The sequence below is a fragment of the Salarias fasciatus genome, chromosome 20 (assembly GCF_902148845.1).
Source record: "Salarias fasciatus chromosome 20, fSalaFa1.1, whole genome shotgun sequence".
NCBI classification, from domain to species: domain Eukaryota; kingdom Metazoa; phylum Chordata; class Actinopteri; order Blenniiformes; family Blenniidae; genus Salarias; species Salarias fasciatus.
This window is the reverse complement of record NC_043764.1, coordinates 9544091-9571089: the sequence shown is the minus strand read 5'-3', so window position 1 is coordinate 9571089 and position 26999 is coordinate 9544091. Positions and strand designations below refer to the sequence as shown.

Sequence of the window (26999 nt, the reverse complement as noted above, 5' to 3'; positions counted from 1 at the left end):
CACCGCACCGCACCGCACCGCACCGCCTCCGTCAGCCAGGGAAACCTGAGCGTCCAAGGTAATGCCTGAGATAGAGGAGCAACACAGAGGAACAGCACGGACAAGCAAAACAAACACATGTGGAGCCAAAACTAATACACAAGCACAAACAGATACAAAGCTATAATTAAAAACACAATAAATAGGTGCAAAAAGACCACCGAGAACCACAGTAGTGTCACTGAATTTACACTTTAGTTTTGGATTTTGTCACACATTAGGCTACATTGAACTTCACAGCAATTTTGCCTACTAAGATTTATTCATTTAAAGCCTTTGTGTCGGTTTTTTTTTTTTTTTTTGTTTTTTGCTGGGGTCACTACAATTAGCCATTGCTACTTGGTCGGTCGGTCGGTCAGGTTAAATTTGAACAGAATGTTTTATTGTGGTGCGATCCTGATCTCTCTGTGTTTGTCCTGTGATGAACTGCTAATGTATTTTTATTTATTTTTTTTTTTTACCGAATTAGTCTTTCTGAAGTGGTTTTTGTGATTACCGCTTTCTTCTATTCCAACACAAGGGGGCAGTGTTTGATGGCTTACAGATGATTTTGGTTCCATGTAGTTCAGTGTTTCCCAGTCCTGGTCCTTCTTCAACACACCTGATTCACATGATCTGCTCGTTCTCAAACTCTGCAGAGTGTTGGAAGAGGGAAATAAGGGCTGAGAACCAGGACTGGGAAACATCAGTTTGAAAGTCAAGTATCTAAACATCTTGTTACTAATAGAAAAGCTCTGTTGAGGTTTATTTGTTGCAAAAAAAAAAAAAAAAAAAACAGCAAAAACATAGATTCCTATAAGGTTTGTAAGCCTTTTTATTAGTGAAAGTCGTTTTTATGAGAGCACAGGGAGAAGTCAACATTTACAGCATATTCGACCCTAATTTTTATTGATTTTAAATCATGTAGATATAACCACTGACCTTATTGTATATATGTATTAAATATTAACAGATGTTAAAGACACTGTGTCCATTTTGACACAGTTTTATGATACACAGATTATTTTATCAGTTCTCAGGAATGATTTACTGCAATGAGTTTGCGTTTGTTTAATGATTGATGAGATGTGTTCTCGGATAAAGAAGCCATTCAAATTAAATGCTGTCCATATGACTTAGACGGCTGCGACACTGTGATTCCTGCAGAAAAACACAGTGAACCCAGTCAACCAACTGACCTGCTACATGCACTCCCTCTGACTGTCCAGAATGTCTGTGATATTCAGATTAAGAACATAGCATACAGTCGTGTGTTTATGTTGAGATGCAGGTCACACTGACGATCGCCCCGGACAGGTCACCCATCAATCACAAGGCAGAGACGGAGGAGAGAATGTTGATATTTTGCTGGTTTGAAGCAGTTTCTCTAATGGCATGTTATATCAGGTACAATCAACACGGGTAAGATAATATTTACCACAGGTAATAAGAGAGAACTTCACAGCTGCTCATTTCCTGCGTCGCCACCAACAGTCATGTAATCTGGATGTTTGATCAGCTTCACACGTGATGATTGTCCAGACGGGACTCATTTAGCTTTCATTATTTATGAATATTATGAACGTAACCTTGTTTCGGAGACAGACATCTCAATGTCTTTTTGTCTTCAGGGAGGAGGAAAAAACATTCCAGACAATAATTAGAGCTAATGGAAGAATTTATTGAATCCTTGTTTTTTTTTTTCAGGATTAACCAAACATTTACATCTTCAACTAAATCTAACACAATCGTATCAAAGTTATATAATGGCATGCGGTGGCATGAAGGGTAGAGCACGAACTGTGGGAAGGAGAGGAGAAGTTTAGACAAATATGTCCAATACAGTCGATCACAACTGGATCAAATTCCTCAGGCCAGCTCAGAAAAGACATCAGGGAACTAGTGATGCCTGCTGGAGATGTGGGAAGGACGGGGCTCATCATAGTCTTGTCTTTTGGGATCATCCTGCTATGTGTGATTACTGGAGAATCACTAACATATTCAGAATAATGTGCTTTCTTCTGTTTTTCCTTTGTCATTTGAAGCGATGTATTTGGGGAACATTAGACAGGTCAACTTTAACCATAAAGACAAGAAATTACTCCTTATTCTGTTGGCAGCAAGCACAAAACCATTATGAACAGATGGCTTAAACCCAAACCACAAACGGAGACTGGATGAACATTGTTCAAGAGATCTAAATGATGGAAAAGCTTTCTTTTCTAATCAAACTACAAAAAGACATAAGACGTTGTATTGAACATGGCCGGAGTATGTTAACCCAGTGAGAGCACAGTTTCTCTAATAACACTGCAAGTTAAATAAATACCTCTACGTCTGTGTCTTTCACCTATTTGGAAATGTAAGAAACAAGTGGCTCCCCAGCCCTCATCAGCTTCAAGTTTTGTTTTTATTATGTGGCGTTAATAGCAGAAAAGACTTAATTTCTGTGAACCTTTATATGGTACTTTAATCCGGGATGTGCTTTTTCAATATTAATAATATTAAATTTTATTTGTCATGCGCTTTACATTTCAAATGAAATCTCAAGGCGCTACAGAGCAATATTAAAAACAATACAAATGTTAAGATGTAACAGCAGAATTTACTTGTACTAAGCTTTCATTATGCAGCATCTGGAGTAGAAAGACAGTCAGATCATTAGATGAGGCCTCTTCTTTCTGTGAAAACTTTGTGTTTAGAAGGTCTCTATCTGGCTAGTATGCCAGAATTAGTGTTTTGTAAACTTGTAGAAGAAGATGAACAGCTAGAAATGTCACTGGCAAGCAAATGTTGTTGAACGGAGGCTGCTTATTGTTGCTCAGAGGCCAGTGCTGTTCAGCTGTTCAGGGAGCTAATTCATAATCTAATTCTTGGAGAGGCTGAGATTTTCCCTGAGAAGCTTTCTTGGGGAAATGTTGTAAGACTTGGAACCCATTGCTCTCCACCATGGACTCACTGCATGTTGAACCTTATGAGTGTGATTCCTGCCAGTCAACCTGCAGTGGGTTTTTGTGATTTGTTTGTTTGTTTGTTTTTCTCTCTAAATTGATCATTTTGTTTATTTGCTTATCTTTTTGTATCGTGTTTATCACCTAGAGACAAGTGGTCTCAGGATCTGGGGTCTCTGCCAGGGGCCAAAAGGGTGTATTGGGGGAGAAAAAAGAAGGACAAAAGAAACAAGCTCAGTCCTCTGCCCTTTTTATGTATTTATTGTCAAAGCACAATAAAAAATAAAAAAACAAACAGGCCAGCAATTTCAGATTTATAAAGATTACTCAGATATCCATAACCCTTCCAGAAGAAATATAACAAAAAAATAAATCATCCTTTCTTGAACACATTCAATTCAATTCCAAGAAAGTTCCTACCTCCATCCGCGCATCACCCACTGTTTCTTAAATATAAGATGTATTTGCTACCAATAATAACAATGAACGTTTTCTTCCTCCATTTCAGTCGATAAGAGTCAGGTTTATTGACAATTGAAAATTTTACAGCAAACTCTTAATTTCTCGAGAGTTTAAAATCTTCTTATATACAACTAGGATTAAAAACTCACAGTATAAAAATCCCCGACTGTTCATATTTGTAGTTCTGTTGGGATGTCCTGTTCTTTGTTCTGTCTGAGATCCTCTACTCGCACCGATGAACGTGGTATCCCGTCATGTATCCTGCGATGTAAATGACCACCATTGAAGTCAAAGCTATAGCAACTTTCACAAGTATTCCGACGGTCCCCGTGCACAGTCTGTTGTAGATCCTGTGGACAGAAAGGAAAGAGTTCAGATAATGTCTATGCTTTACTGCTAAAACTGCACCGATCTGATCACTGATCAGCAGTTCCAAGTGTGTCCTGTGAATCTGAGACGTGGAGCATCCATAGGCCCATGTGCATCAGCGACCCCTGACGACCCGTGACCCCATCACTGGTTCACCGCTTTTCTTGGATCACTTTTAATAGATCCTGACGACTGCAGAGCGAGATCACCTCACAGGAGCTGCAGTTACGAAAAGTCCTGACCCAGTTATTTAACCATCATTAGTAACCAGTGGCATCGATGTGGGCCGGATTAGGTTATTTATGCTGTTTATGCTATTTATGCTGAATTTCTATTATTTTTTAAAAAAAAATACTTAAAACCTAGAGCTGTCATAACTATCATTATTATTTATTTCACTGTCGTGGTCCTGATATTAAAGCTGCTGGATGTATAACTGGCACAAATGTACAACATCCCATATATAAATGTTTGTCTTTGTGTCTGGCAGAGCTTCATTTAGTCATTTTAGTCCAGTTTTTCAGCAGGCATAGTTTTCAATTTTCGGCTGGGACTAACTTGTACAATGTGTGGATCGAAGATGAAAGGATAGATGTACTTCACCTCATCTTAGTAGGCTGGGAAGCCTCCACATTCATGTTGATATTGTTCTCATTCCAGCGATCATATTGTACAGTGCCACTGGTGTCAGGCTCCATGATGGATGCTTTTCTTCTCCAGGAATCAGCGCTCAGTCACTGCTTCGGCATCCAGCCCAGGCACATAAACAATCTGCTGAGACACGCTGATGATGAGACGTTTGCAGGCTATGCATGTGAAGTTTCTTTAGGTATCTTGATAAAAGTTAAAGAAACACAATCAAAGTACACATGAAATGATTCTGAAGCAAAAATCAAGGTCTAATAACAAATGCATGTTTGTTTTTACCTGGATCAGCCTCAGTCACCAGCTTGCTTGGACGCTCTGTGTGCCTGCGCTTTTAAATCACAGACACGTCTCCTCCTCGATGTGGGTCCATGTCCAGAGTCCATGCGTTCATCCAGTTCAAGCAGCGGCTCTCATTCAGCTGTTTTGCTTCTTATCATTATATGACTTCTTTCCTCTGATAAAGATCTGTTCAAGCCAAGTGTGCTTTTGTTCATCAAAAGGTTACAAGGTGACCATGATTTGACACTTCCTTATGTGCTCAACACAAAGAAAAACATCTAATAATAATTACATAAATGGTTACAGGTAGACTTCAATAACCTTCCTACTTATATTAAGAAAAGACTTGTACACTGGAAGATGGGGAAAGTGGACTGTTTATTTTTCAGAATAAAGGACATGTATGGTCGCCCCTTCTCCCCCGACTGTTGATAAAAATTACTAATCTGCATTTTACTTAAAACATTAATTTCCTAAACATATTTTCTAAACCTAGGGTATGGAACCTGCCTGAAACGGATATTGTTAACAAAATCTGGCAATGACGATGTTGTTGTGATTTTTGTGCCTGATTTTACACCCCCCCTTCTTTTTTTTCCTCGAATTGTTTTCTTTCTGTTCTTTGCTGCAGTTTAATGGAAAAATTAAAATATATAATGGGAGTGTTTAAAAAAATTGAATGGGTGTATTCAAGATTACTTAATTCATGCTATAGAGCATGGCCAACTTAGGTTATGTTTGAACATGGGTTATGTTGAATAAATCTACCTTTTTTTACTTTTTCTTATAGGAGAATATTTAAACCCAACAATTTTTTCATGAGGAAAATTGTGTTGCTTTGTAATATGACATCATATTGCTGTGAACTATCAATACTTTATTTGATGAGTATGATATGTTATTGTTTCTCTTCAGTATGGATCAAGACCTCTGAGCTTCAAGAGTGACCTACGACCTGTCCAAAGACCATGAAATAACAAGAAAACGTGCAGGTGAAGAGCGCTCCTCTCTATTGAGTACTGGCGCCCTCTTATGGGAGACTCGATTAAGTGCGTACACAAAAAAAAAATGAGATTTTTTTTTTTACAACTTTATTCAAAATGATGTGAAACATTGCATGATCTGGCCATCACCCCAACAATGTATTTTATTTTATTTTATTTTATTTTATTTTATTTTATTTTATTTTATTTTATTTTATTTCTTCTTCTCCTTCTCCTGTTGCTTCTGATTAGTATTATTATTGTCAGTGTTTCTTGTCGGAAGTTTTGACGCGTTACACTTCCGCCGTGCCTTAAAACCGCTGCACACTGACTTCAGGTTTGTTTCACGATCTCACCGCTGGCTGAATTATACTATTTTCTTTTCATTCTGGACGTCAAGCTTCATAAATAAAGAGCGTTATACACTCTGTATTTAAATCTTGTATCAGATGATTTCATTCAACGGTGTTAGAATAATGTATTTATTGACATAAGTTTGGAGTCAATCGGGCATGCTACCTTGCGCTAGCTAATGTTTGCTAGCTGACGTATTAGCATCGTGTTGTTATTGTTTTGTTTTTTTTTCAAAGCAGAGCCGATTGAGAAGATATCCTCATTTTTGCTTTCGTCTTGTTGGGTCAACATACACATTGCAAATGGTCCATCGGGATTTGTGGCAGCTTTAATGTTTGAATAAACAAATCCGGCCTAGCTTAGCTGCACTTACCGCCCGAAGCTAAATGTCAATTTCTGCTACTTTCCTCTCTTCTGTTGTTATGTGGTCTAATATTAGCCCTCAACTTCACGATGACATGTATGTTGTTTGTGTTTATGGGGTGGAGCAGGCGGTGGAGAGTGGACGCTGATGGGGGACGAAAAGGAGACCTGGAAAGTAAAAACTCTTGACGAAATCTTACTTGAGAAAAAACGCAGGAGAGAACTGGAAGAGAAAATAGAGCCCAAGCGTCAGAAAAACGTAAAGTATATGTGTATATTTGTTGATTTATGCATGTTGATATTTTGTCATATCTGGTTCATTGACAGGGAGTAAGAAAACGATGAGAAATACTTTATTAATACCAGGGGAAATGTTAACACTGACAGCATATTATAATGCCACATTGTTGCAGTGTTTATTAAGTGACATGTAATGCACAAAATGAAACAAATGCAGAAAATACCAAAGAAAGAACTCTTCTCTCAATGTTAACATCGCTGTTTGTTCATGTGTTTTGTTAATGTCATTTTGCACTTTGTGTCTGACTTTTTCCCCTGGTCTTCCTCCTTTCCAAAGTTCTCCCAGGACCTTGTTCCACAGGCGGATGATCGGGAAGCCAAACGAGACACTCCGGAGGAAGGAGAACTACGGGACCAAAGGATGGAAATAACAATTCGTAATTCTCCTTACACACGGGAAGATTCTACAGAAGACAGGTATTTGGAAATACAGCATGACAGGCCTATTTTTATTGTTAAAAAAAAAAAGTCAATAGATAATATAAGTACCGCTAATTTTTACCCTTGTATGTTCACCTCTGACAATATTTTCTTTCTACTTTTACCAGAGGAGAGGAAGATGAATCTCTTGCAATAAAGCCTCCTCAGCAAATCGCGAGGAAGGACAAATCTCACCACAGAAAGGAAGAGAAGAGAAAAGATAAAAGACGCCATCGTAGCCACTCTGCTGAGGGAGGTATGGAAATCCCCTACATTACTACAAAACTCTGAGAGATTCTTTACGAAATCGCTTGAATGTTTCATGTGCGCTTCAAACTCTCCAGCAGGTAAACATGTGCGACCGAAAGACAAAGAAAAAGAGAGAGAGAGCGATCGCAGGAAGCGTCAGTGGGAGGTAGACAACGCACGGAGAGACTGGGAGAGACAGAAAAGGAGGGAACAGGCCAGAGCGCATTCCCGGAGAGAGAGGTGGGCATCAGCAACAGACAAGCACCTTGTTCAATGATCTAGCAGATAAATTGTCTTACACTCACTGGCCACATCATTTGGTACGCTGTTTTGGTGCTGATTTGGTTCCCAGATAAACTGCCTTCAGTGGGATTGGCATATCCTCAAAAGGCTCGTCAGATTCGGATTGTCTTTATCGTGACATGACGATCCAACAGGACTGGTGCAGGGTTTATGAGGCTCCCTTCAATAAGTGACTGTAATACCTTGCGTTTTCTATTATTGCTTACTGTTTTGAATTATAGGAGACTTACTTATCTAATAATAATAATAATAAACAAAAAGTGATTTGTTACTAAGTAAAGTAGCCTAACTCATGCACTGCCTTTAGCACTCCCTCAATGTCTTTTCTTAATGACTGATTAACTCCCTGTGATCAGTTCGAGTTTTTCATCTGTTGTAAACCTCACCTTTGAGGTGGGATTTTTTATTAGGAATGCAACAATGTCACTTTTTTAAAGGACAACTACAAATACGACTAATTGAGCTATTTGCAGACACAGATTACCAATTAAATACAAGAGTAGAAGAAATTTTACATCATTGACAACATGATGACATTTGCACATCTTCTTGAAGACGAGGAGTCTTTTATTACTCCTGAGGCAGAAAAAGAAAAGGTAGCTGACTCGTCCTTCGAAGTCAGTGATCACAAGCTGTATCAAAATTATGTATTCAGCTTTATTTGTTTTGAATTTGATTTTTGGAGGAGTTTTGCAGTCTTCTATAATAGACACGTTTCATCACCATTCATAAGCTGACATTATTTCACTGAGAAAACATGAGGAGAAAGTCTGAATTCACAGTTCTTGAAAATGTGGGCTTTCATTCAGAGTTTTTTCTTATATTTAAATAGACCAGTAAGGTGTTCATTGAACTGCTGCTCAGTGCCGTTGTTCTCTATATTGGACTCTACAGTGTTTCATATTTTGCATTTTTGTCAAAAAAAAAAAAATCTTTGTTCAGACAAAAATGTCACACAAATGTAAACTTAATGCAATTCAACAAGCATACAGTCTGAGCAGTACGCTGTGAACGCTCGCTCCGTTAAACTGTCTTTGTCGTATTGGCCCACTCAGCATCTGATGTAAAGTCTCCACATGTGATCCAGATGATAGTGTAGTAAACGTCCACGTTATTGGACAAGTGCTGCACAAACCTGGATCTTCCATCCATCGACTGACTCCTGCTTTATTTGACAATGTTCCCGACTGCAGAGCGCATTCGACTGAACTCATTGTCAGGTTTGAGCAGTTGGTTTAAAATCATCTTTCTGCTTTCGCGATGCTGAGTCGGTTTCAAACCGAGCCAAGAAAACGTCTCGCACATCATCAGACTAATAGCAGCAGGCCGAGCCGCTGATACAAGGCCAAATTTCACAATGCCAAATTCTGACTCTCCCATCCAAATGGCAGTGGTGTGGCCGGTGAGTGTATTGATGCTGAGCACATTTTGTTTTTGGCAACACTTGGTTTGTTTCTGCTAATTTAGTATGTCCAGCTTTCATTTATCATTTGTGTTTCATGATACTGGATCACTTAAATGAAAAAAGAACATTTATATTATGAAGCAGATGTGATCCAGATAATGCAGACAGAAACTTGAAGTGTAAATTGTGAATGCATGTTGGCGTAACCTGTGGTTCACCAGGTCAAGTGATGAGATTGGACTTTTGATTATTCAAACAGACCTCGAGTGGACTCTCCTGGGTTTTTTTTGGACCACAGGGACCGGCTTGAGCAGCTCGAGCGCCAGCGCGAAAGGGACCGAAAGCTGCGCGAGCAGCAGAAAGAGCAGCGCGAGCTCAAAGATCGCGAGCGGCGAGCTGAAGAGCGCCGTAAAGAGAGGGGATCTCGACGAGATGGTCAGTGGGCGACGTTTCCTGCTTTTTTCACTCTTGTTCTGGAAAAACATCCTTTAAACTCAGTGTCCTTTTTGGGGAATGTGGAAAGGAAAACATTTAATTTTTCAAAATGTCAAAGCACTCTCCGAATTTGAAAACCATCCAGCTTCAGCGTCACATCCATCCATCTTCTGCTTCATCCAACTCACAAGACTTTTTTTTTTTTTTCCCCCCTCCCTTAAAAGTTCCATCTCACCATCGGAAGCAACTGGACGAGTACGACGACAAACCCAAACAAAGCCACCGCAGCCGGAGTCCGGCCCACCTCTCTCGGGAGCGCGCCGATCACGGCGACCCACGAAAAAACACAAGTGAGCTCGTCATTGGTAATTGGACAAGCTGTTTGATCACTTCATCCCTTCGCCACTTCCTTGTTGGGCGACGAGCTTGTGTTTGATTCACTCCGCGTTTCGTCCGCAGCGTTGAAAGAGGAGAAACTGGAAACCAAAGACCTGCTTGCAGACCTCCAGGATATCAGCGACAGTGAAAGAAAGACCAGCACAGCAGAGTCCTCCATGGGTAACAAAAATACATCGAACGATTGTCTCGAAAGGAAGAAAGCACACCGTTATTTTTCTTCTTCATCCGAATTCCAGTTAATCTTGACTCCATGTATTTGGTTGAGTGCAGAAAGCCGGGGTTCAAGGACTGCCAAATCATTTGCTGTTTTTCCTCTTGGGTTGCACGACGCTTTGATTTAATGCATCTGCCTTTGATGCCGTTGAGTCCCGTCTTACTCTGCAGTATTAATATGAAATGCAGATGAGTCCAAGGCCAGGATATTTTAAAATCGAAATTCTCATTTCAAGTCAAGAATCAAAATCTATGAATTGTAGCAGCAGGCGAGCCGTTTATACTGGTTTGTGTCAGTTGTTCTAAAAACTGCTTTATATCTTTGCCTTCTTGTTTAGCCTCAGAATCGGGCTCTGAAGAAGAGGAAGACGAGGACGACAACGGAGAGGAGTCCAGCAGCCAGAGCGAGGGGGAGGAAGAGGAGGATGAGGAGGAGTCTGTTTCTGGCTCGGGGAGGTCTGAGCAGAGTGCAGGTGAACTGCTGCCGCCGGTGTGACTCCGACACGGCCGGAAACGAAGCATCCCCGTTAAACACGCCGTCTTTCTTCCTCTCAGAGGACGTGAGCGAGGAAGAGCAGTCAGAAGAGGACTTCGAGGAGGAGAGAGAGAACGGCAATCACATACCTGCAGGTGGGTAAACAACCAACAGCGCCCACGTCCAAATAGCAGCATTCATCAAAAAGCCCCTTGGCTTCACAGTGCCAGAGTCCCGTTTCGACCACGACTCAGAGGAGAGCATCGACGACACCGAAGACGAGGAGGAGGATGACGAAACGGGGGACGGTGACCCCACCCCGCTGTCTCAGACGCACTCTCGCTCCCCGACTCCCGAGGAGAACTACATCCCGGAGTCGCCCCCGATCTCACCCGTGGAGCTCAAGAAGGAGCTGCCCAAGTATCTGCCCGCTCTACAGGTCGGTGCCGACCGCGTTCCAGAAATGATGCGTTTTGTTTAGAGTTTGCTTCGCCAGCTGTTGGACTTGTGTTTTTGTGGATCAGGGTTGCCGCAGCGTCGAGGAGTTTCAGTGTCTGAACCGAATCGAGGAGGGAACCTACGGCGTGGTTTACAGAGCCAAGGACAAAAAGACAGGTGCGAAAACAGACGCATCCGGCTGTGCTTTTTTGAGTTTTTATAGACACATCAGTAAAAACGTTGTCGTGTTTGCAGATGAGATCGTTGCCCTGAAAAGGCTGAAGATGGAGAAGGAGAAAGAAGGTTTTCCGATCACATCTTTACGTGAAATCAACACAATCCTGAAAGCTCAGCATCCAAACATCGTCACCGTCCGGGTAAGAGCATTTAGAGTATCTCCATTTAGGCATCAATGCTAATATTTGTCATTTAATATATTTTCTTTTCCCCTGTTATCAGGAAATCGTCGTTGGGAGCAACATGGACAAGATCTACATCGTGATGAACTACGTGGAGCATGACCTGAAAAGTCTGATGGAAACCATGAAGCAGCCCTTCCTGCCAGGTAATCCAGTAGCTGTCTTACAAGCAGATTTCCTCCCCAACTGTCATTCTCCTCATCTCACAAGTGTTTTCACAGCAGCGCGTCGACTTCTCTCTTCCAGGTGAGGTGAAGACGCTGATGATTCAGCTGCTTCGGGGCGTCCGGCACCTCCACGATAACTGGATCCTCCACCGCGACTTGAAAACATCCAACCTGCTGCTCAGCCACAAGGGGATCCTCAAGGTATTATTGTGATTCTAGCCTTTTTATGCTGTTTATAACAAAAGCTTTCTATCTACCTCAAAGTGAAAATCCTACATTTTTCAAGGGTTAACTCTAAAGAGAAACACCAGTTTGCTTTTGTTGTGAAAGGAGTGTAATCAACATACTTATTGGACATGTTTATTTAAAGCTCAGCAGGCACAAAGGGAACGTTTTGATTATGTAATAAAGACAATTCAAATGGTCATTCCTAGAAATCCTCTTTTAGGAATCCCCTCAGCTCGCAGCAGAACTCGGTTACACAAACACATGTTTACTAGGAGTCAATTAGAGCGTGACGCTTGGCAAAGTGTGTGGAGAACTGGGTTCATGTGTAAATAACTCAGACGTTCACAGATCTGGCTTGTGTCAGTTTTATACAAGTCCCACAGAGAGAGATGAGTCATTCACCATTGTGTAATCTTTCAAATTCAGATTTGTGTTCTTTGCCTGGTTTCCTCTGGTATGAAAGGTCAGAGGATCATGATGTTAGTGCCTGCAGAGGAATCTATCGGGGGGGGTTTTTTGAGTCCAAAACAACATGTCGTCGTCTCGGGTCAATCTCTCTCTCTCTCTCTTTCTCTCCTGTGCTGCAGATCGGCGACTTTGGTTTGGCCCGGGAATACGGTTCGCCGCTGAAACCCTACACCCCTGTCGTGGTGACCCTGTGGTACCGATCGCCGGAGCTGCTGCTCGGAGCCAAGGTAAAAAACTCGAGCTCGCACTGCGAGCGCCAGATTACATCCCTCTGCTTCAGGTGATGTGCTTTCAAAGAGGCAGTTACGTCATCTTTATTGATCGTGTTACCCAGAGATAGATTCCATGAGAAGACAACATCTGCAAAGCATTTGGCTTGTAAGATACCAAATTCCGCAAAGTGTTGTTTGAGTTTCGGCGTGTGTGCCGTCTGCGGCCAGGAGGCAGCGGCCCAGCGAGCAGTCAGAGCACATCCACTTTAACACAGCAGACAAACTGAAGACGAACCGTGCCAGCAGGACTGTCTACTCTGTTTCTGCGGACTGCCACTGTGTTTGTTCTTCTCACCGCAGGAGTACTCCACAGCCGTGGACATGTGGTCCGTGGGCTGCATATTTGGCGAGCTCCTCACCCAGAAACCTCTCTTCCCTGGAAAATCTGAAATTGACCAAATTAACAAGATTTTTAAGGTAAATACCCTCATCTGATCACTAAACAGTCACTATACAGTTGCTTTGTTGGCGAATTGTGCATGCGGAGTGTGTGTGTGTCTGTGTGAATGTAACGCAGCAGTTCTGCAGACGGACCACAGGGTCGCGCTGTTTCCAGACATCCACCCAGCCGATGAAGTTATTATGAAACGGAGAGGCTCACCAGAGTTGGCTCAGTGTGTTTGACTGGATGAGCTACTTAAAGCATAACAGCCATCCGGACTGATGTCATTCACTGCTCCCGTGTCACAGGACTCTTACCAGAGATCATTTAAATTATTTAACATATTTAGCGTCGGTCGACCGCTTGTCTGCGGCCGTCGAGTCCACGTGCCAAAGTACAGAATATATCCCGAGCATTTTTCCTTGCAAATGAACGTGCGTTTGCTGACGTCTGCGTATCGAATGCAGGACTTGGGGTCGCCCAGCGAGAAGATCTGGCCCGGATACAACGAGCTGCCCGCTGTGAAAAAGATGACTTTCACAGAGTATCCCTACAACAACCTGCGAAAGCGCTTTGGAGCTCTGCTGTCAGACCAAGGCTTCGACCTCATGAACAAGTAAGAGACTTAAAGATTGCGTCTCGGCACGCAGCGGACACATCACACCTCACAGTCTGTAATGACAAACATACCTGCGAACCATCTCCCACCTGCCAGATCACCTTGGAACATCTCAAAATGATCTGGATTTGGATAGTGTAGGCAGCAAAAAGACGCATGCACTCCGATAGACAGGAGAGAATATGCCGGCTGTGTAAATCCATGAGTGAGACGGGGATCGCAGCCGAGTCGTGTGATGCGTCTGAGTTCATGTTAATAAAGTCCAAATTCTTAGTTTCGATACAGAAGCCCAGCGATCCATTAATAGCGCACCCTACCAGAAGTACAGTATGCAGAAGTTCCATTTCTAGTCCTTTTGCTCCTCCTCTGCCAGTCAGCAGTGGAATGCATGTTTTTGGGACATTTTGTGAAGAAATGAAAGTTGCATACATCTCTAAAATGAAACGGTGGTCAGTACAGTCATCTGAATATTAACTTATGCCACAGTTTATCTGGGAAACAACAATTCAAACTACTCTCATCGCCACATGGAAAAAGCCACTTCAGGCCCACAGAGACAAACTTATCACAGACGTTCCAGTCGGTTTTGTTTGTTCACATTTTAATCCAACTTGGATCCTTGGATCGCCGTCACAGTTATTCAGACAGTGTCTTTCTGGCAAGCTGACCGAAAACATGACAGCAGGAGTGGGTTGGTAATTCATCAGCATATCCCAGCAGGAGAACTGTTCCATCCCTATGTTCCACCTCTGTGAGTGATGATGTGCCGCACGACAGGGAAATGTTTCAGACGGCACACATTCAATTGGGGAAATCACTTTCGCACACAGAGCAGTTGCTACGTAGTTCTTCCCCGCACTCTTGAAGAGCAGCGACGAGCCTGTCGGATCCGCACCCACCCACCGAGCCTTTGTCCGCACCTGTAAACGACAAAACCATCCCGCTCGGTTCGCGCGCAGCTGCAGAGGATGGTAACAACATGTCCAGTGTGCTGCCGGTGGGAGCGCACTTCAGTGGAAGTCTGGCGCCGGTCCAGCGCCGCTGAAGCCTTCCAGCTGTCAGAAGACTCAGAAAGCGTTTCACCCCGGGGCAGATCCAGCCTCCAGCGAGTCCCATCTCAAAAGGAGCACTGTTGCGAAAGAGGGCGCGCGGAGGTGTGAGCTGGCCGATCAGCTTCGCAGGAGCTGTTTGATACATCACACCCTCTTGTGCTGGAAAATGTTTGAAGTCTGAGGCGTTTCGAGCCCAAATTCAGAAACAGCTTTTTGCACGCTTTCGATTTCTGATCCTGCTTTACTCCACGCTTCAAAGTGTTGGAGTTAAGCCCCGGGATCCTGACCACAGCTGCTCTGCTATCTGTGATTCAGTAATTAATTTCCGTCACTGGCATAAACAAGCTCGTATGGCTGGAATCAGAACCAGCTGGGTCCCGAAGGTCCAGAGGAGCAGCCTCATAGGTGCAGGAAGAGCGCACATTCTTGAAATTCCTGAACCAAGAAACAATGAATCTGACACACGCTCCTGATGGCTCCTTTAATTCTCAGCGCTGGTTGAATACAGAACTGGCGTCTAATCTCACCCGGCCATCTTTGTCTGCAATAAAGGCAGAAACACTCTATTCAGTGAAATCTTTCCAGTCTGACTTTAATTTGCCACACTAGCCCTCTCCAAGTGGAGGAGGCCAATCAGATGCAGTGAGTTTGAAGGCCAATTATCACAATTGAGGAGCTCCCTGTTATCCTGTGTTGATCCTGTCATGTGTAATTTAGGCTCCGTGCTCTCACTGTCCGGCTGCATCTTGTACCCAGATTGTCCAACAGAATGTAGTAGTGTTTTCTCCCAAACCCGGTTGTTGAACACTTCAGCTAAACATTTGAGAGTCCATAGGAAATACTCTGCTTAAAATATAGTTAAAAAGGTGAAAGACTTGAGAGAGTGACCAGCTAGAATTCACAAAACAGCCAGTTTCAGTCCAGTCCTCAGAAAATAGCGCATTGGTCCATGATGGTTTGCCTCTACATGACTGAACTGTTTGTTTCGTTTTTCCCAGATTCCTCACCTACTGCCCCAGCAAGAGGATCTTATCGGACGAGGCGCTGAAGCACGAGTACTTCAGGGAGACGCCGCTGCCCATCGACCCCTCCATGTTCCCCACCTGGCCGGCCAAGAGCGAGCAGCAGAGGGTGAAGAGAGGCACCAGTCCCCGTCCGCCCGAGGGAGGCCTGGGCTACAGTCAGCTGGTAAACGCATCAGGACTCCACTTTCTCCATTACATACAGCTACCAGGCTTTCCGAGCACCGCCTGTGTTAAATAAATTACAGAGCCACGGGCTTCTGCTTTGTGTCGGCGTATTTCCTCCTTGTGTTTTCCATGATGAGCACCTTTTAGCCCCTAATGTTTTTCGCAGTGGCGCTACTCGCCCAGAAGCTAAAGGCTAACACTGATGTTTTTTTCAGTTGAAGGAAGTATTAACACACTAAGTGACCACAACTGACCCGTTGCTTTATTTTAGTCTTTTCTTTTTTCGTCATGGTTGTAAAGCTCATGATGCAACTGCAGGGCAAGACTCTGCATCGAACGCCACGATGTGCCATACTAGGGCTAATAATTAGCATTTTATGCATGCTTTGGTGGAATCACAACAAGAAATGATCATTGAATGCAATTTATCGTTGCAACATCACTCTGTTGGCTTTTTCTCCGCAGGGTGACGACGACCTGAAAGACACGGGCTTCCACCTCACGACCAGCAACCAGGGAGCGTCTGCGGTCGGTCCAGGATTCAGCCTCAAATTCTGAGTGCCCCGACAGGCCGCGGGACTCGTTGCTGGCGTGGAACCGGATCGGCGTCTAATCAGCTGTTCGCAGTCTGGACTGTTTCACAGCGACTGACGGCTCAGACACGCTGAGCTCCATCGTCACCCGTTTCACTTTTTCAGACGCGACCGTTTCTGTTCTGAATGAGGACACACACACACACACACACACACCCACACCCACACCCACACCCACCCACCCATAAATCCACTAGAAGTTTAGTTCTCATGTTTTACTTTTGTTTTATTTTCCCCTTTTACACTTCACGAGAGAGGATCAGGTTTTATTAATGGCTGGTATTTCCTGGCCGCCTGAGCTACTGTAAAATGATGCAGCATTCGCCGTCCGGTGGGATAAAGTCCGAAATTTAGTGGCGTATGTCAAACCGCTCCATGACAGCGAGACTTTTTTTTTTTTTTTTTTTTCTAAAAATAAAGTTTGAAACTTTGTTTTGTCTGCCATTTTCCCTATATTTATAAACTCTGCTGAAGCTATGCAAACACAGCCGCACGCTGCCAGAGGAGGGAGGAAAAAGCGGAGGGAGGTCGGGCCTAAAAGGAATCCAGCCTCCAACCCAGCTCAGCAGCCACCGTCCAAAAGTGAGGTCATTCTTTTTTCGCTGCACACTTTGTCTTAATACTTTGTTCTTCCAGAGGAAAAGAGGCCCCGGCTGTGCTTCTGCCTTTGTTTTTAAATGGTTCTGCGACTTCGAAATTAAACCAATAAATTCTTTGATTTCGGGCCAAAGAAAAATAAACAGTGTGGCTCCGGACCGCTCGCTGGAACGGACGCAGAAAAAAAAAAAAATCCTCTGGTCTCGTGGCTCCTGGAGCCAGCACTAAATGGAAATGTTCATTAATCAGTTTTATCTATCCCCTGCCCCAGCCGGAGCGCCTTCTGCAGATTATTACACCTGATGTGTTGAATAAGCTTGGAAGCAGAGCTGCCGGTGGAACCGACTGCTCCGTCCCTGGAGGCGGATCCTGGCCGCGGGGCCAGGCCAGTAAAGTAAGCTAGACGTCTGAGGTGTTCCATATGCGGTTTAAGGTCCAAACAGCTCCAGAGGCTGCAGACAACATTGCTTATTCTGGCTTTAGTAGCTTACTTTGGTCAGTGTGTAAATTATTGAAATGGCAGGCATCTGAGCAGAAAGCTTCTGTAACTTTTTTTCTTCTTCTTCTTCAATCCCCTAAAAAGAAAAACTCATTAGGCATGTGGACGTTTTCTTAGATGACACGTTTTCCATGTGGCTGGTTTTGTTGGTCTCCCTGCTGCCAATCCTCCAGTGGCGCTAATATTTTCTGAATTAAATTATAACACTACCCAGCTAATTAGATTGCTCGAGAGTCTGTGGGTGGCCTTGGATACGGTTTCTGCTTTTGCAGCAGCAGTTTTGAAGAAGTCCAGACTTGATGAATCTTTATGTGTCATCTCAAATAACTGACGATTTCTGTTTTTTGTTGGGTTTTTTTTTTTTCTTCTTTCTTGGGACTCCGAACAAAATTCAAGCTGCACTCTCTGTCACAAAAACTGCTTTTTACAGTCAGAATATTTTTCCCCACCTGTCGCGGATCATTTATTTTGTAAATATGAACACACGCTTTCACGCAACAGTTCACAAAGACAAAGATTTATGTGAAAGATGCAGAAAAGACACTTCCCACAGAAAGAGATGAAGAAATATGTGCCCTAGTGAATGAGGTCTCCGGGTGACCGTGCCTGTGAACGTCTCCTCCTCAGTGTGCGGGTGAGCCGGCGCCGCTCTCAGAAGCGCACGCGCACTCTCCATGAGTAGTTAGTGAGAACTTTGTCTTTCTTCTTCACGATGCAGGTGTATGTGCCTTCGTTGATGGCGTTGGCCACGATAGTGATGTGGTCGTCTTTCAAGGAGATGTAGTTGGGGTGGGAGTACTCCAGCAGCTCCCCGTCCTTGTACCAGCTGGAAGAGAGGAGTCGGCACGTGGTCGGAAGCCCACCGGAGGAAGGTGAATTCAGAGCAGAGGCAGAAGAGAGAATACTCACTATACTTTGCCTTTCTTTGAAGCTATTTTCTTCCCGCATCGAAAAGTCAGCTTTTTGCCCTCGGTGACCAGCTTGTGTTTCGTCCTTGGGGGAGCCGGCGTGGGCGCTACGGTGGGGAAAGGGAATTCTGAAAATGATCGAAAGGAAAGTTTTTAGATTCTAAAATAAGAGCAGCAAAGATGAGATCTCAAAACTCCACTGAAAACAAACGAAAGGTTAGATAAATCTGTGACAAGGAGTCATCAAAGATATCATGCCTTTCAAACATGAGTAACTAAAATTGTGTTTCAAGTACAAATCATTAAGTACTTGTAATTTAGCACCAGCTTCACAGCCTTGCTGGCTGCTGCAGGGCCCAGAACGGATGACTTATCGAAACAAGCTCAGAGTCGACCCACATTAACTTCACAGCAGTTTCATGCTTGAGCTTTCTCCTCAAAGGAAGCACAAACCTCAATATTTAGCAGTCTCCCCACATTTGATATGAACACTGCACACAAGTTAGAGATTTGGCATATAACATGCCACTTTTCGACAATTCCGATTACCGTGAATTCCATTTGATGCAAGCCCTATCACAGCGAGCAGCTCGCCGACCCGCCGCCGCCATATTTCTGTTATCAATATAATCCTCCCCATCTGGTTCTTGACAAACACAACAGGCGAGGTTGTGATCAACTCAAATTCTCCCTAAAAACAGTCGCTCTCGTTAATGCCGCAAAAATCCAAATTGACCTTGTGTGTCTCTAACCCTCAAGCCACAGTCTGAAATTCCAGCGGTTTGGAGTCACTCAGGAATTTTCCACAGCCGTACAACGTCTCCCAATCAACAATGAGGAACAGATTACTGCGAGCCAAGGAATCGTATCCTCTTGCCTTCTTTCCACGCTGTCCCCTGTTGCTGACAAAAATCTCGAAGAGAGCCACAACAATCTGTGGGGCTGCGATGGTTACGAAGAGCCGCTTCCTGTTGTGCAAGAATGGACACCGACAGCGGCAGCAGACCTGAAGAGGCTCGAGCTGTCAGGTTGCTCATGTAAAATATCAACAATCAATAGATTTCGGCTCGCCTGCATCTGCAATCTCTGGGTTGGAAAAGTATTTTTGCCATCCTGAGGATTCTGCTCTTCCTCAGAAATCGACATGCCAACTCCTCCAGTGGCATGTGTAATGTCCCTTCACATCAGATTGTTGAAAACCTCCATCACAGCCCTGTATGGCTGGACCTGTTGGCTCCCGTTGCTCCATTGGCAAACGGTTCACAGCAGCTCCTTGTGCTGCTCAATTGAGAGAAAACCTTTTTTTCTTCTTCTCTTTTTTTTTTTTTTTTTCCCTTGGACTGCTTCTGCTGCTGCTGCTGTGTCTTACCGTAACAGAAATCACAGCTGGAGGGGCAGTGCTTCTGCATCAGCTTGCGCTTGCTGTCGCAATAGCCTTTCCGAGCCCAGGCTGGACAGATAAATAACCGGTCCAAACATCCTGGAGGAGAAGGAGGACGAAGAGGAGGAGGAGGAGAAGGATCAGACAGCAGCAGCCTCCCAGTCAGCAGCTACAGAATTTGGATTCCCGATCTGCTGTTTTGTTCCAATGAAAATGACTCACCATAATACATGCTAATGATGACTCATGAGTAGTTTATACAGTATTCATTAATGCCACGTTGGCTTTCAGTCTCACCCATCAAAGACTTACACTGTGGTCTACTTTCTCGCTGGTTCTCACCAAAAATGCTTTACAGGTTCCTTTTACTGCTGGGTAGAGATATAATATTCCGAATGCTGGGATCAGACCGCTTGATATTTCTACTTTGGAGATGGCCACTGTGTATGATCAAGCCCTGGCCGAAAACCTGAAATTCCCTGCGCTGCCTCGGCCTACAGAAATGACAGACTGCCATTTGGTGCCCGACCACTAACGACTTGCCATCCTTCATAATACACACAGTTGATCAGGAAGCAGGAGTTTGCGGAACAACCGCTTGGATGTTCTTCCGTACAACACCAACATGGTTCCTCTTTCACTTTGGCATGTTCACTGACAAAACCATGGAATCGGCTGCTGGGGTTTTCTAAAGAATACTCCGGGTTTCTTTCCCTGAGGAAACCCAAAAGGTTTCCACATTGCTCCAGCTGTTGTCTGCCACTCGGTAATCCCTGCTCTTGTCTTGTTCCAGACACCTCATATGTATCAGGTTGGACCACCACCCTCATCATGCGGTCTGACCCCAGAGGACGCTTGGCTTTGCTCTCAAGGCCTTCACAAGACTTTGGAAGAAATTCAAAATGTCATCAGAACCAAATTAATCTGAATCCAAAACACGAACTGGACTATTAATGTTCTGCCAAGATGCTGAGGAGCATCCGGGTTGCGGACGTACCGTAGAGACGGTGCAAACCCCACACCTCGTCCTGCGTGATTAGCTTACGCCCTGTTAGTGTTGCATTCAGGTGCATTATAGCTTTGGGGTCCATGGAGTGCATGAGTCCCAGGACATGGCCGATCTCATGCGTGGCTACGTGGACGAGATCGGTCAGCCAAACTCCTGCAACAGAGGGACCGTCGATTACTCACACTCTCTCTCGTCACTGAGGGAGAAATTCAGCTTTCACTGCATCCGTCACCTTATGGATTCAATTTGACAAGTTTTGCAAACATGACAAACATGCATGCCTTTTTTCCAGCTGAAGCGCATGTTTCCCAGAATCCAGTATTCGCTGTCATCAAAGTGGATCTCTCCTGTCGGCGGGAAGAAGGCATGAGCCAGTTCTCCGGTGATACCGTCGAAACAATGGTGCAAGTAGGACTCCAGGCAATCTGTGTGGTTTTCTGGGTAAAAGCCTGCCAAAACAGAAAGAGAGACAGATACCTCAGAGCCCAGAAGGGAAGCCCTCACTCCATTATTTCTGCTCGGTGTAGACTGCAGCAGGGAAATGATGAATTGCTAAAGACAGAACTTTTTCCTGAGAGTTAACCCCGAAGGATGACAACTATTCCTCTCTGTGTAACCAGGAATTAATGCAAGACCTTGGAGTTTGCACCCCACAGGGATGCATAATACACAATTTAAACCGGTCCACCACGGCCTGATATGCATGGAAGTTGTTAAGCTTTTTTTTTTTTTGGGTTAGTATCATGAATCATGCCGAATATAAGCTGGATAATACAGTCGCGGCTTGTGATTTAATGAGCTTGGAGGCAAAGACTTCTCGGCGATGACAGGAGGGGGAGAGGTAAAGACAGAGCAGAGGTCTGGAGCTCCGAGTCGTTGAACAGCTGTCACGGAGCGAAGCAGCCGCACCGCACAGTACCCACCGATCTTAATGTCTGCCTCTTGGTCAGCTGGCACCTCCCTGAAGCTGAACGGCGAGACGTCGCTCCACATGCCAAACGCCTTGGCGATGCCACGGCGAGTGTCGCTGGCATTTATCAAGTTGGTCGGAAAGGAGAGCAACCTGCTCAGACAAAACAGCATTATGCAGTTAATACTGGTCTCTGTGCACATTCCTCTACAGCAGACACATCTGCCAAAACACAATGGCTACTGTTCAGACGCACCAAAATTCCCACAAGCACTGCAAGTACAGCTCCGTTACTGACGCTCGACATTCCCTGATATCTCAGCTGGAGTTAGACCGATACCGTCTCTTCTAATGAAGCTCATTTAAAGACAGGCTGGTACTGTTTTACTGAGTCGAGAACAGTTCATAAGATTAATCATTTTTTTGTCTCCTGTTCACTTAAGTTTGTTGGATCTCCAAAAACCCAGCGACAGAACCTCTCTGCCTCAATCTAATCTTCCCATAAAGGACTTTACAGGATCATTTTACAGCTCCAGCTAGAATAAAGTCGCTGGAGCTTCTCCAAACAGTTAGTGCAGTGCAGGCCAGTTTTTGTGAAGCCAAGCAACTGAGAAATCCCTTATGTGCCCTTTAATTTTCCTCTCTGACAAATGAAAGCACGGACTTGTATGGTGATCACACAAAGACTTGTACCAACTTTTGGTTGGGATGATTTTTTTTTTCTTTTTTTTGTTTTTAATTCAACAAACTCTCGGCAGACATTTGCGAATGGGCATCCTTCCTGAGATGAGACGACATGGCAAGCTCATCACTGATTATTTTTAAGCGCAGCAAACCCACATCAACAGCTGGATTGTAAGACTGCTAAGACCTGCGTCAACTGAAACAAATCTGCACTTGTGTGTTTGTTCCAAAACCAACAATCGATCTCTTATTCTCGAGCTTTTTAATCATCGCTCCAAAGTTTTCTTTCGCAGCCGTCTTTTACCCTCTAATTTTCTACCGTGGAACTTGGTTGTTATGCTGTAAAGAAGGAAAAACTTCAAGTAAATACTTGTATGTCAGCTTGAACTTGTCCCATTTGAGCTTCTCCGGCGTGAGGGTGTAGCGCTTGTTCCTGGACAGGTGGAGCACTTGTGACCGGGCTTCTTTGCGAATCCCAATGAACAGCACAGTGGTTTGAGCTTCTTCCTTGGACAAAGAAAAACCTTTAATGAATCACCGCAAACTGCAAAGTGAAGGTGTCTGCATGGTGCACAAAGGTGCACCGCTTTGAAATGTATCAACAGAAATTCATTTTTGTTTGCTGTCACTTGGTTAGATAACAAGTTATGTATTACTGCAAAAGAAAATTGCTTATTTTTAATTAAAGATTCTGATTTATGGCATCGTGATTAGCCATCTCATGTCATGATGAGACTGCCATGAGTTGGAAACTGGATCTTTTCTGTGTTGAGTTTGCATGTTCTCACCATGCACGGATTTTATTCTGGTTTCCTCTCATAGTCCAACAACAAGTATTTGAGGTTAACTGAGGAAGGGTTAGGGATTATTGTGATGGATTTCAAGTTCTACCCTTCCTGGAAACAGCCTCAAGACCCTGACCTGGATGAAGCTGTAGAGGCTACACCGGAATTTAATAGTAGTAATTTTTTGCCCTACTTTTGAATGAGGATACAAACATGGCTGTTCAGGATGAACGACCTGTCTTTACTCTCATGTTAAATGACAGTAAAAGCTTAAATGCAGTACATCAGATGTAAGATGTGAAGGGATGAGCAGCCTGTTTGTGAGACTTAAGATGCAGTAGGTGTAAAAGCTTCAGTCTGTCTCAAAGTAAGTGCTTGGTGAAGCATCCAACACGCGGCGTTGGGACTGTCCTTTAGGGATCTGAGGTGCAGCCAAAAGGAGGCTGTGAGCCCAGTTTACACACCTGCTGGCCAGCTCTGTTTAAGTGTGAAACTAGGCAAGAGTGTGAACGTCTCATTTGAGTTTTTGAAAGTATTCTAATGTCTGCAGTCAGATTTTGAGAGAATTTTAAGGAGCACCGCCTTCATAGACACAATTCAAGTGTTTCTATTATATACAGGTGTCCTCATCCACAATAAAACACTAAGATGTGTTCATACTGAAAATGTGAAAAATCCTGAATCGTTACTGACTTTTACAATCAGTGGAAAGAACTGACAAAAGAGCAAATATCAAAGCCGCTCCCTTCATTCTGTATTCTACACCCTATCCTCTGGTTCCTGTTCCTGCTTCACCCACACAAGACAAATAGATGCAGCGCTTCCTTCATTTCCTTCCCAAAATATTGAAACGGGCAGGCAGTCTCTGGACGGTCCCACGTTCCCGCTGAACTCGACGATGCCGGTTGCTTTCATATTAGAACTCGTGCCCCTGCACTGGATGCCGTGAGCAGATGATTGTTTCATACAGTAGTTGCCTTCCTGACCTCAGCCGAGACACTGAAATCATGTGTTCGAGTGACTTATGAGGTGTTTAATGCATCCAGCTCAGCACAGTTCTTTCTGTGTCACATCTTGTTAAATTCACCGCAAATCTAATCTCGCCACTTCGAGTCAAATTAAGATGAAGCGCAAACCGCGGGAGCTGAAACTACCCTCCTGGACCAGACCTCTGAGGCAGCGGGGAATGCTGATTCAGAGGGCAAACCGTCTGAGGGCAAACCTCAGAGGATCCGGGAGAGAGTCTGGAAGAGTTTACCATCACTTCCAGAAACTGCTAAACCAGGGATCATGGCTTTCATCCTTAGGCAAAGAAACATTTATGGAGCTAATAAACAATGTCTATTTTCAGCGGAAAACTCAAAACTCCAACTTTTGAACTTTTCTTGGGTTTTTTTTTTCCCTGAACAGTCTGCGGCTGATGAGGAGAAACACTTTAAATACGCCGTCTACTGTCAGAACTGATACAAAGCACAGTTTTAATTATGTTAAAAATGCTTTGCAAGGCTTGAATTCACTTTATACAGTAAAGCGTTTGCTCTGGTGGTCCACAAGAAGCTTATCTAAACCAGTTATGTAATCCCATACGAGCAGGCTGCTAGACTGACACATAATGAGAGTGTGTGGTGAAGGAAATGATAGCAAGCTTTTCCCCGGGGCTTCGTATCGCAGTGGGTGGACGGCACTGATTGAAATAGGAACAAATTCAGCCCTTTCACTTAAGTCAGGGATCCACTCCCTTCCCTAATTTGATTAGAGGCTCTACTTACAGCTGCATCTAAACTAAACTTTAATTAATTCTGATACCTGTAAGACAAGTCTGAGGAAAAAAAAGAGGAGTGACAGACTTAGACTGTATAGAATACAAATCCTCCTTAAAAGTCTTGCGTAAATGTTTTTGTCCACTGATATGCTCTGTTATCTATTGTTTTCTCTGTTTGACCATAGTTAATCAAGGAATATTTATGAAGGTATGTTCACTTTCAAACGTTTTTTTTTTTATTTATTTTATTTTATCCTTTATTTAACCAGGTAATAACCTCACATGTGCACCCCAGTGAGTCAGCCCAAAGTGATATCACTCATTGTGGAAAGTTACTTACACAGTAAGTGTGTTTATGAAAAGGAAACAACTGGGAAGGGAAGCAGAAGACTGATTATGTCCTTGATATTCTTTCAAGGATATTTCTGGAAGTATTTCATTGTAAGATGAATAAAAAAAAAATTGACATTACACTAACTGGCAATGCTTGAAATGCCTGCTGGACTAGTTTTGTGGCACTTTAAGCTGCTTAAGATTCCACTGAATAGCTTACAAACTGCACGGAAGAAGCAGATGTTGAGGAGAACAATGCATGAAAGAGTCAAAGAAGTCATATTCACTCTCTTCACAAAGAGAAACAATTATTACAGTCAACAAAAGCAAGATGAAGAAGTAATAAAATATAGATTCCACTTAATAGTGTAAATATGAAAGTAGCAGCCTCTATGTTTATAACTTTTGGGATGCTGAAAATGATAAAAAAAAAAGACAATCATGCATTTACAAATCAATATTGTCACATTTTCTTATAAAACTCTCCAAGCAGTCACTGATTGTTGAAAACAACTAATAGTACTTATAAATTTTAACATTCAGGTGATGCAAAATTAATTAATTAACAGTGATGGAGTGGTTAAAGTCAGCATCCCATCCTGACCCTCCTGGGCAGACCTGCCCGCCGTCCTGTGGTGATCACGGCAGCATACCTCTAACCTCCAGGAGGGAAACGCTGCGGTCTGCTGCATCCCTGCGAGCAGCAGGCTGAGGAGCGCAGCAGCCAGCAGCGCAGCGCAGCCCCGCTCTCCGGGAGTCTGACAGCTCACCATGGCTGCGATATCACACCTCCGGGTAGGGCAGAAAAAAAAAAACGCAAACAGTCCCGCCGCGGAGGCTACTTCACCATCTATGCCCGGGGATACTGCTTCTTGGCCATTGCGCGTGTCACTCGCGAGTTGTTGGGAGCGTCCGTGTGCGGCGCGCGCGGCGCAGTCCAGCGGGCCGTGAACGCAGCGCAGACTGCAGGAGATCCGCTCGGCCCCGCTCCGCGCTCTGCGCCTGCCTGCTGGCTGCCAGCGGGGCTGGTTTCACATTACCGGAGCCGGGGCAGGGGGTCAGTGTCGAGACGGGCTAATGAAAACCAAACGCCGCGCTGTCCGTCAGAAGCACTTGTTGCAGCGCCGCCGGGTGAAAGCGGAATCAGATGGGTTCTTCTGGACGAGGCTTCCAAAAAGTTTACGCAACGATGAGAGAGAAGAAGGGGAAAAAAAGTGGGGAGAAGAGGAGGTTTGGTCTTCTACTCCTGTGGCACGCACGGAGTATTTTAAGGCAGAAAAAAAAAGGACATTATTATTTTGGTATATTAGGTGTTTTACATTTTTAAAAAACATCTCTGTAAGTTGAGAACCACGTGATCTGATGGAGTGACATGACAGAAACCATGACTGGATCTGGGTCCCCTCTTCTTCCCTACAGACAACATATAAATATTAAGTATTTTTAACTGATCTGAGTTGTTCATATGATTGGATGGTTGTCTGACCTCTTCAGAGCAGCCTCATGTAACTCGGGCGCATCTTCCTTTAAAAGGTTTTTATCTTAATTGTTTAATTTTCATTAAGTTTGTAACGTTGTGTTTGGTGCAACTCACAGGTCCTTTTTAAAAATGAGACCCTGGGCCTGAATGGGGCCCACCTGTATAAATAAAGGTTAAATACAGAAAGAAAAAATAAA

At 43.8% G+C, this 26999-nt stretch overlaps 3 protein-coding genes across 10 annotated transcripts; 1 reads left to right on the top strand and 2 right to left on the bottom strand.

The window, feature by feature from the left end:
• The first annotated feature begins 37 nt into the window (after nucleotides 1-37).
• On the top strand, nucleotides 38-16704 carry cdk11b (cyclin dependent kinase 11B). Of its 8 annotated transcripts, none has more exons than XM_030119700.1 (21): nucleotides 38-58; nucleotides 5643-5719; nucleotides 6556-6686; nucleotides 7005-7144; nucleotides 7276-7403; nucleotides 7495-7636; nucleotides 9403-9539; nucleotides 9764-9904; nucleotides 9999-10097; nucleotides 10490-10624; nucleotides 10707-10781; nucleotides 10851-11065; nucleotides 11151-11241; nucleotides 11320-11441; nucleotides 11524-11629; nucleotides 11730-11851; nucleotides 12466-12573; nucleotides 12919-13035; nucleotides 13468-13616; nucleotides 15670-15859; nucleotides 16327-16704. In XM_030119700.1, the coding sequence occupies exons 3-21, from the start codon at nucleotides 6576-6578 to the stop codon at nucleotides 16417-16419; spliced, it is 2421 nt and encodes an 806-aa protein (XP_029975560.1). In that variant the 5' UTR covers nucleotides 38-58; nucleotides 5643-5719; nucleotides 6556-6575; the 3' UTR covers nucleotides 16420-16704. The 8 variants fall into 8 exon arrangements, with proteins under 8 accessions (XP_029975560.1, XP_029975557.1, XP_029975562.1 ...); XM_030119697.1 differs by having other exon boundaries at nucleotides 41-58; nucleotides 9364-9539; XM_030119702.1 differs by having other exon boundaries at nucleotides 44-58; nucleotides 9764-9889.
• Nucleotides 3655-4498, bottom strand: smim1 (small integral membrane protein 1). Its single transcript, XM_030119492.1, has 2 exons — nucleotides 4404-4498; nucleotides 3655-3781 (listed from the first exon to the last, which is right to left on the bottom strand). The coding sequence occupies exons 1-2, from the start codon at nucleotides 4496-4498 to the stop codon at nucleotides 3655-3657; spliced, it is 222 nt and encodes a 73-aa protein (XP_029975352.1).
• A 1349-nt stretch (nucleotides 16705-18053) lies between the features above and the next one.
• Nucleotides 18054-26107, bottom strand: mmp23ba (matrix metallopeptidase 23ba). The gene is made up of 8 exons (XM_030119358.1): nucleotides 25976-26107; nucleotides 22813-22949; nucleotides 21772-21911; nucleotides 21130-21297; nucleotides 20837-21001; nucleotides 19828-19938; nucleotides 18460-18586; nucleotides 18054-18376 (listed from the first exon to the last, which is right to left on the bottom strand). Exons 1-8 carry the CDS (start codon nucleotides 26093-26095, stop codon nucleotides 18202-18204), a joined length of 1143 nt encoding a protein of 380 aa, XP_029975218.1. The 5' UTR covers nucleotides 26096-26107; the 3' UTR covers nucleotides 18054-18201.
• Between the last annotated feature and the right edge of the window lie 892 nt (nucleotides 26108-26999).

What these genes read in the sequence shown, in the direction of transcription:
- smim1 (XM_030119492.1), bottom strand. Translation starts at nt 4,498, where the DNA reads ATGGAGCCTGACACCAGTGGCACTGTACAATATGATCGCTGGAATGAG. An exon ending in TCCCAGCCTACTAAGATGAG is followed by an intron (nt 3,782 to 4,403) that starts GTGAAGTACATC and finishes TTCTGTCCACAG; the next exon opens with GATCTACAACAGACTGTGCA.
- cdk11b (XM_030119695.1), top strand. Translation starts at nt 6,576, where the DNA reads ATGGGGGACGAAAAGGAGACCTGGAAAGTAAAAACTCTTGACGAAATC. An exon ending in AGCCCAAGCGTCAGAAAAAC is followed by an intron (nt 6,687 to 7,004) that starts GTAAAGTATATG and finishes TCCTTTCCAAAG; the next exon opens with TTCTCCCAGGACCTTGTTCC. An exon ending in GGCTTCGACCTCATGAACAA is followed by an intron (nt 13,617 to 15,669) that starts GTAAGAGACTTA and finishes CGTTTTTCCCAG; the next exon opens with ATTCCTCACCTACTGCCCCA.
- mmp23ba (XM_030119358.1), bottom strand. Translation starts at nt 26,095, where the DNA reads ATGGTGAGCTGTCAGACTCCCGGAGAGCGGGGCTGCGCTGCGCTGCTG. An exon ending in AAGTTCAAGCTGACATACAA is followed by an intron (nt 21,912 to 22,812) that starts GTATTTACTTGA and finishes TTGTCTGAGCAG; the next exon opens with GTTGCTCTCCTTTCCGACCA. An exon ending in GGGTTTGCACCGTCTCTACG is followed by an intron (nt 19,939 to 20,836) that starts GTACGTCCGCAA and finishes CTTCTCCTCCAG; the next exon opens with GATGTTTGGACCGGTTATTT.